At 41.5% G+C, this 9,567-nt stretch overlaps 1 protein-coding gene across 1 annotated transcript in view; it reads right to left on the reverse strand.

Moving 5' to 3' along the window:
• MUSK (muscle, skeletal, receptor tyrosine kinase) overlaps positions 1-7,956 on the reverse strand; it is a gene marked incomplete at its 5' end in the record, with an annotated part of 44,547 nt that extends 36,591 nt beyond the window's left edge. Inside the window, 3 exons of the mRNA XM_010182086.1 lie at positions 5,636-5,777; positions 6,284-6,411; positions 7,805-7,956. Of these exons, the coding sequence (XP_010180388.1) occupies positions 5,636-5,777; positions 6,284-6,411; positions 7,805-7,956 (422 nt within the window). The remainder of the gene's footprint in view (positions 1-5,635; positions 5,778-6,283; positions 6,412-7,804) is intronic.
• Positions 7,957-9,567: the final 1,611 nt, after the last annotated feature.

Here is a 9,567-nt window from a genome sequence, read left to right on the forward strand (position 1 = left end):
TGTTCTTCATCTTCAGGGTAAGAAAAACCCTTTTTCAGGAATTCTGCACACAAAGTCCTAATAGATAAGGCTAAAAAGCACAGTAGACAATTCAGACTGTCTTCCTACACCAGAGGAGTTCTGCACACATTCTGCTATTGAAGCAGAAAGACAATCCTCGAAAGAACTTTCTCAATTCACTTGTGTTAGTTCCTAATCCACCACAACCCTTCTTATATTGTATTGGCAATAACCCCATTCATTTCCAGAAAATGCACTTGCCATAGTTGAAGATGTGAATTAGGCTGACAAAGAAACATATGGTTTACAGCATTATACCTGATCTATAAACAGCTGTTACTTCTAAACTGCAAGCAATTCACAGTCAACTTTTCAATTTCTTTTATGACATTATTCTGGAGAATGAAGAACTTATACAGCAGGAGCCCATTCTACCAATTCACAAAGTGGCACTTCCCTTCACCCCAAGGGGAGAAGAAAACGTCCTCCAAAACAGAGCAAAAAACTCTGCCAGAACACAGAGCCCAGTTGAGGCAATCAAGCATGGTAGTCATTGCAAAATGTTTGGTAAAATGGTTTACTGCTGGTTTGCAATCGATGCTTCTTATTTGATTCAGGAATTGTATAAACTTTGAATACTGGTTATAAGCATCACATTTGAAAAAGATAATGAGAGATTAAAGCAAAATCATCCAGTGGAATTCATTTTGCACATTAAAAAGCCCCAAGCAACCTACAAGACAGCTTCTCTCTGTGTCTGGGTGACAAGCACACTCATAACAGGAATATACCCATGCCTCTTACGAGGCAATAGCTCGTGGTTTTAAATCTATTCTATCAATGTAATACAATTTATACATAACGGGTATGGAGAATATCAGTGTTGCACGTGTCAAGCAGTGGGGACTGCAGAGTCCAGAAGCTGCAGGTAGCAGACCCAGAAGCTGATGAGTCCTTGCACAGCTTTTGCTAAACTGGTCTTGTTAATGGACTGGATCGATGTCACTGCCAATAGCAATGAAAAATGAAATTCTTCCTGTTCTACAGCCTATGTTACATAAACAGCTATTCAATGCATGAAGGAAAAAACAGATGACTGTCTTACTAATGCTGCCTATCATGCAAACCCTACAGATTTCAAATGCTCAGACAAGGTCATATAAAAGCATTCTTGGCACAGCCTCCCCTCCGTTTTCACTGACATCAGTGGGAATCTCTGCACTTGAGGACAACTCTCAACATTACTAAAGGCAGTAGCTGCTCTTGTATTTATTTTCAAAGGAGTGGTCTTCAGGTAAAACTGGATGAAACATCCTAGCCCTCTCAAGCAACATCTTGTCAATAAACTTCAATCCCCAAGCATTTGTGTGAAATACAGATCAGCTAGGCAAGAAAATGCTACTATTCTACTGTAGTCCTGAGTCTTGTATTCATCTGGGAACCTTTTAGCCACAGACTCACTTTGGACATCAGTACAGCAATCAACAAGTCCTTTGGCAAGATACTGCTTCATGGAGTGTACAAATGCTCTTCTTTTCCAGAGTTAGCAGAAGTATTCATTATCGAAACGGATAACATGGCAATTAAACAGCTAGTTAGCAAAGTACTTTAGATAACAGAAAATTATTAAAAAACTGCAGGTCAGAAATGTTGCCTCCAGGAAATCAAAAACACATTTTTTGGCAAACAGCCAAGATTATAATACTCCTCCCTTATCTCAATGCAAACGTTACCTCCTGTAGCCACCTCCAGATGCCCATGAGCAACAGGAAGTCATCCGCACACATTAATTTTAACAAAACCAGCAAAATTATCATTGCTCATTTGTTCTGCTTTGCAGAGTGGTGTGGAGAAGGCTTGTTTCTGCCTGTTGCACTTCTGCCTCGTGCCAGTACTTCTACTAGTCCTTTTTTCCATAAGTTCTGTGGGTTGTAACTAATTCATCAAAGGAACCAAAAGGTGGAAAGTCAATTCAGTACACCCATGCAGCTTTCACATAGCTGGAAACCAGCACGCTGATGGAGGACCACATCATCGTGACCCCAGCACATGTCAGAAAGAACCAACCCTGCTCCTCCACAGTGTCCCATCAGAGCTAAACCAGAGGCATGTGTCACTTTCTATGGGACACACCAAGATTGTAAAAATAGCATGCAACCCTCCTTTGACAAGAGGCTGCCTATCTGACATGGTCACTCACTTGGCTCTCTTGGCCAGCACTTGCCTCTTGTGTCCCTTACCCACCCCTGACGTCCTGTGCCCACTGTCTAGTGTCAAATCAACAGGATGCCCCATGCTCTGCTTCTTTTCCTAACACCCTCTAGGCACCCCAAGCAGCCTTTTGGTGAGTTCCCACTGAAGATCCTGACTCTTCCCACAGACCTGGTGTTCAAGTCTGTTATGGTCATGTTTCTACCCCTAATGGATTACGCCTTTTAAGGAGAGAATCTGTTTCACTGTCACTTGTCCAAAGTCATGCGGGTTTGTCCTGAACCTGGGGAAAAACACAGCCCAAAAGGACAGGCTTTTTCCAACCCTTTTAATTAAAATTCTGACCTAGTTCTGGACACTAAAGCTCTTTAACTGTTTGGAGTTCATTAAACTCTGATCCCTGCAACGTGCCATGGGAGAGGAAGCCAGCTGCAGTGGCTAGGAAGTGGTCTGTCCAGGTGACAGCACCCAGAGGATCCTTATCTCCTTCCTCCGTTCACTGATGAAAATCGGGAACAACTGAACAATCAGTTCCACTAAAAAAAGCCTTCGCTGCTTTCTTTTTCCTAACAAGAACTACACCTGAATTTTCATCTAAATTTGTTGATTGAATTATTTTGACTTTGCTTTAAAAATAATAAAGCTTTAACAAGTATTAAAGCTGTGCTTTAAAAGTAATAGAGACCAGTATTATAAATGTAGACAAAAGCTGATGAGAAATGGAGAAAAAAATATTTGGAAAACCAAAATAGCAGCATTTTTCAAACTGCTTTACCCTGGACCACTGAAACCAGGAAAGAAGTAGTAAGGCACCTCAGTGGTGTAAATCCTTGAGCCAAGATCATCATCAGTTTGAATGAGTGGATCCAGCATAGATAATTTTATATATTTGAGACTTGATGTAGTTTCTGGGCCCAGCTTCAGCAAGTCATTTAAGTGTTAAGGATCCTGACCATATGCAGGAGAGAGAAGGTCAATCTTTCAAGAAGTTGGACATCTCTGCACTTTGAACAATCCCTGAAACTAATTGCAGACTCATGCTGAATCCATTAAAATGGAAGCTCACAACAGAAAATTAGAAACCTCTTTCAGAAATCAGGACCCGCCTGATCCAGATTTAGCCAGGCATCAATATTTGCAATTTGAATGGGCATTTGCTTTGGGATTAAATATTCATAGTTAACCAGACATGCTTAGTCATTTTATTTTAATATTAAGCCACACTATGCAGGGTGGTAACTCCAGTGAATTGTAGCACCAAGATTTAAGGAAAAATATTAGTGTTATTACAGAGGAGCAACAAACACTATATTTTCATAAGTTTTATGGACATAGTGAATGCTCAAAGAAGACTGACTGAAGTGTGATTTTCCTGCAGTTGTGTAATTTTAGATTATGATTTACTTGGAGTTATTTTAACATGCTGATACTAAGGGGGCAGGAGAGGTTGGAGGAGGGGGATACTAAAAATAATGATAAAAGGGGTGTATGTGCAGGGATGCATATGTATGTACATACACAGATATATGTATATGTATGTATGCTAAACATCCATGAGAATTAAACTAAAATACTGGGAGAGGATGGGATGTGTATACACAGCAAGCTGCAGTCAGGATTATTACCTTTGGATTTTAGAAGCCAAAGAAGTAAAACGAACATTCATCAGTCCAGTTTGGGTGACAGTCTGAAACAAAGTATATTATATGGGTGCCCTACCAGCAAAACCAAGGCAACTCTGGAGAACAGCATTGCTTTGTTTGCCCAACTCATGAATGGAACATGAAGGGATAGTTTGTGTGGGAGCACTGAGCTCCCATTGATTAATTAAGGACTAACCTTCCTCAATTTAAAAAGAGCAGACACAGGCAAGTAGGATATTTGTGGATTATTTTGCCATGCCTTGAATTAACAGGTGGCTGCATAATTCTGGAGACAGGGACAAAACAAGGTATCAACCTTAGCAGCCTGGATTTTGGTGTGGTTCCAGCCAACTTTTAGATTTCCTAACTGGCTCTGGTAGAGCCAGCGCAGTAAAATCCCAGTGCATGAGGCCCTTCAGCATGGAGGCAGGGTTTGTATGCATGGCAGCCAGTATTTGCCATTCACAGCTAATTCTTGACAAGCCTTTGGCCACTGTCTCAATGATGGGGCCAAACCAAAACCCAAGGCCCAAGCTGTTCACCGTTAGACCCAAGTGTCTTCAGTCTGCCTCATCACTTTGATCTCAGGAGAAGTACAGCTCTGAATCTAGATGAAGAATAGCTGCCTTCCTGTTTTACAGCTATTTAAGGAATTTCTAACATACTTGAAGTCTGTATGTGTAAATATTAAAAAAAAAAAAGAAAAATTAATGCATTTTTTTAGGGAAACAACAGACCTACAGTAATTTGTAGTTGAATCTAATACACCTGGTCCTGCTCCCAGAAGAAAGTCAATGGTCTTCTTAGAAATGGGATTGCACCCTAAGTAACTTCTGATAGTCCCAGGCCAAATGTAACCTAAACAGTCTTTTGAAGCTTACTAGGCAAATGAAGACCCTTCTCCACTTTCTAAAGTGCATTCACTCTGCATAAGAAATAAAAATTGGTTCATCTACTGAGTCAGTGATCCCTCCTCCCACCCCACAAAACCTTGCTTAACCTAACTTCCTTCATAGGATTCAGGATCATTCAGTGCTTCTTTGCCTACATTTGGGTTCCCCTGTAGCTCATTGGTCTCAGTGCTCTGAAACTGGTGATGATTTATACCACAAAGCAAACATGTTCTGTAAATAAGAAATGGACACTGAACATATAAAGACCAGAAACTGAAAAATCAATCCAGTGTCTGATTTAGTGGGCATAAAATGTCCAAGTCCTCAAAGACGAAATCTCTGTTTACATGAAGAATCAACCAATTCAGATGGAAAATCAGAGGAAATCGAAAGGGACATACACATAATTCTGGAAAATGCTTCCTTGTTTGCAGCTGCAGCTCCCTCTGATCAGGCTCTTTGCAGCGGGTTTCCAGGGCCATAGGCTTTCTACCTGTCCATCTCCACAAGCCATAGTACATAGCCCACGGGTCTGGTGGCCCCTTTCAAACAGGAAACAAGCTGGCATCTTGGAAACCATCAGTCAGAAGGAAAAACATATTTAGGAGCACTTACTCAGACAAATATCCCACCAGAGCCACAGCAGCTGAGGACAAGGACCCTCCACAGATCATCCCTTTCACCACCAGCCGGCAATGGGAGCAGGCATGGACGAACTTGCTGTGTTTCTTACTCTGCTTTCCTTTCTTTTCCCTTCTTCTGCCTTTTGGGTCACCCCTTAGGATGTTTTTGTCAAAATCAATGTAATACTTCAGGCTAATTCTAGTTAACCGGGCACGCACAAGGAGTTGGCACGTGGACCCGGAGCCTGGTGAAAGCGTTACTCACCTTCCACTACCACTGTCACAGGTTTTGAATAGGCTGTGCCCAGGCTGTTCTTGGCCACACATCGATATTGTCCTGCATCTTCTCTCTGGACATTGTGGATCCTTAAATTGCCTGAGTCAAGGACAGCAATGCGAGCATTCTCCTGCCAGAGGAAAGAGGGATCAAGGTGAGGACTTTACATGCAGGCTACATGCAAGCAGCATCAAATATCTGCTTGCAAAGGCTGGGTTTACACAGATAAAATTTACTTCTCTTGTACAGCTGAAAGATTTGGCCCAGCTCTTCCATGACACACTCACCCATCTGTCTTTTTGCAGATCAGCGAATTATAGCTTCAAAAGAGTCCTGGACCTTAGCTAAGCAGCTCAGTAGCTGCTTTTTATGAGAACACTGACAAATTCATTCAGCAGCACTTGGCTGCTTACACTTAGTACTAAATACATATAATATAAAACATAGATACACAGATAATGTCTGGTTTATAGACAGAATTATTGCAGATGCAGACATTTAAGGGATGAGCAATGGATTTTCCAAATGCTTGCTTCTTAGCAAGTAGAATTTACAAATGCTGCAATTGGTGCTAATATTTTAACACAGTACCTTTAGAAAATAACTAGCACTACTTAAATTTTACTCTTTACTCACCTTTACCACTGTTTCCCCTTTGATCCATGAAACAGAAGGTTTTGGATTCCCCATTGTATTGCATGGAAGGACAGCCTTTAACCCTTCTATTATTTCCACATTTATAGGTGGTCGGGTTATTTTGGGTCCTAAAATTTTAAAAGTCAAAAATTAAAGTTGAACTGAAGCTAAGAGATGCCAGAACGGGACAACTTCAGAAATTGCAACAAGCTTTTTCTGAACGATGCTGAAATGTGGAGTGGTCTTAGTGGACCATGAGCTGCCTTGGAAAGAAAAAACTTTAATTAAGCATAGCATTCAGAGTTTCAGTTTGTGGATGCAAAAGCAACTAATTTGCATGAGTTACTTGCTTTCAGGAGTGGAGTTTGCCAGTCATTTGAATTAAGGCCTGAGTTAAAATCCGAATCAGGAGAAGAGTATTTCCAATATTGAAGAATGTTTGCATTCTGGTTTTTGGCATTCTTCGCTGTTTACAGCATCTTGTGTGAAAGCTCAGATCTGGAGTGAATTGGTTTTGAAATGTTTTTAACCCAATCTAGTTCAACAAGAAGGGCATGTAAAGTCAATTTGTATCCCTAATAATCTAGTGAAAAGGAGAAAGTATCTTTCAAAAAAAACCCAAAAAACAAAACAATAAAACTCTTTTAAAGTTAATATGGGACAAACTTAAATTCATTTTACCCAAAGGAAAGCATGGCTTAGCTTGCTCTGAGCTGGGAGTAAAAAAGATCATCTCAGTGTTTTGGGAGATCTGAAGTTTTGCCTCCCATGCATGACATCAAACCAGCAGAAAAACCATCTCCAGAGAGCACCACCTCCTGGCCTCCTCCTGCAAGTGATTGGGGTGCTGGAGAGCCCCAGAATTAGCACACTTGGAGGATCACACTCATTAGCACAAACAAATCCCATCCTATAAACAGGTGTTTTTAGCCAGGATATATCTCAGCTGACCTTTTAAGGCTTTGTGTAAATAACTGCAGCATGTACATTCAGCTTCACCGAGGTCAGCCCTTTGCAGGAACCAGTCCTCTGCCTTCTGCGTGGGACGATGAGATTTACATCATAGTGTCCCAGACCTTCCAAGGCTGATATTAAGAACATCTGAACAGCATTTACTTGGTTTTATGCACACATAAATCTGATCAGTGAAATCTTGTGTTTGAAATTCACAAGCGATTTATGCTGTATCGCTACAAAGGTCTAATCTATCAAATTGTGTTGCTTTTATGAGGTTTTGTACAAAAGGCATTCTTCAAAGCACCATTTTTTATCCTCTGCTATGTGAACAGTTCCTCTGATCCTAGCACAAGCGTGTGTTATTCAAAGTAGATAATGACAACTGCTTTTAGTTAAGATACGATCTGATATGCACCTTTCTCTGTCAAGGGCCTGCACCAAGCCCCACAGGAACATATATCTGACCTGAACATCGATCCTCAGAGGCCCATGGTTGGGAGGGTCTGCTCAGGCTCTCAATTTCAGGGTCACATGTTGTCAGGAAGAAATTACGTTCCCACTTACGCATTTTCACTTGGAGAGCCCCACAGCTTTGCGCAGCCGCTCCAACCCCATTCTCCGCCGTACAGCAGTACACCCCATCGTCATTGTCCTCCACACTCAGGATGGTCAGGAGCTGCCCATTCCTCTGTATGCTGTACCGGGTGTCGAACAGCCTGCAGGCCACAGCACAGATTGTCAGGGGCAGGGAGACAGTCAGGGGCGGAGAGAGGCAATTGCATTTGTATCTGCAGACCACTGATGGCACTACAAATGGCAATAGTTGTTACTTTTTATTTTCGACCTGCAAAGAAAAGGGAAGGCGCTGAAAATTTTGGGTTGTGCCTTAAGATTTGGTTTGGTTCTCACTAGACCATTCAGTTCCTGACTACCATCAGCATGGTGGCAGCTCTTCCTCCAGACAAGTATTGACAAAGTAGGTATTACTTTTGGGTTTCTGTCTGGCCAAGGACGGGCATGAGCACAAGCGATTTTATCCATCTGAGTCCTGTTTTAGGTATAATTAATCAGTGCAAGAGAGAGACTGCCTATATAGGAACTAGGTGAAGTTCTTTAAAGAAACCTTCTTCAAATTTTAAAAAAATTAAAAAATTAAAAATAAACATTTTTCACTGAACAGATAAAGTTATGGAAAGATTTCTACTGTTGTGAAAATAAGACATAAACCAAAACCGAACTATTTTTGTGTCTACATCCAGGAGTGATTTCATCTATTTAAACAACCAAACAACCCATCAAACAAGGAAAGAAGTGTGCTGAAAAAAAGAAGCCATCTAAAGATTAGGAGATGAAAGGTTAGCTATAGTTTAATGACAGCAAGCTTTAACCTGGAGACTTCAGAGAGGTCAAGAAAACCCTGAAGTTGGAGCAAAAAGGGTACAGGTTATTGAAACAAAGTCTGCGGACCACAGATTAATTCCATGTCGGCAGGGGTGTGTGGGTATAGAGGGTGTATGTGTGTGTATGTGTGAGAGAGAGAGTGTGTGTGTGTCTAGGTGTGCGAAAGCAAGCGAGAGAGAAAGAAAGGTGATGAGAAAGCTGAGGGCTGATCTCTGATTTTCACTACAAAATGGAAAAGTATAGTACAACTTCAATGGAATAGGATTTGCATGATGTTTCATCAGTTCCTCCATGTTTGATTTTCACACCTTTGTTCGTGCTTTTTGGAACCACTTTCATGCAATTGGCCTTTGATTCTGACGAACAGTACCAAAAGGAATCTGACCTGAGGGTTTTCTCCCAAACTACCACAAATACCTGATGCCTAAGGATGTCCTGTTTTGTGTTTCACTGTTAAAAATCATACAGCAGTCACCAAGTAATCTGAATGTACCATTTATGGTGTTACAGGTACTTATTTCAACAGCCTTTTGCCTTTCAGTCTTGTATTTCCCTCCTTTTATTCACCTTTGCAAGAAAGAGTACAATGAACCCATCCACTCTGTAAAGGACATGCAGGCTCCATTCCCTTCTTGTCCTGAGGAAGCCTCACCCTGAGCAGGTGTGACCTGGGAGATGGGGCAGGTAAACATTTCACTCAGCACAGGGCACCTGCAGTCTACTTGCACAAGTTTTGATACCAAAAGAAGAGGCGTTTCCAGAAGACTAGTGCTGACAAGAGGCTCTGCCCTGGCACTACTCCCATTGAAGAGCCTGGCTGGCTTGGTCAGTAGAGCATGAGACCCTTAATCTCAGGGTTGTGGGTTTGAGCTCCACGTTGGGTGCTGGAATTTTTGTCAACATGGCTTCACCAAGAGGAAGTCGTG

Source organism: Mesitornis unicolor, unplaced genomic scaffold, assembly GCF_000695765.1.
Source record: "Mesitornis unicolor isolate BGI_N332 unplaced genomic scaffold, ASM69576v1 scaffold41573, whole genome shotgun sequence".
NCBI classification, from domain to species: Eukaryota; Metazoa; Chordata; class Aves; order Mesitornithiformes; family Mesitornithidae; genus Mesitornis; species Mesitornis unicolor.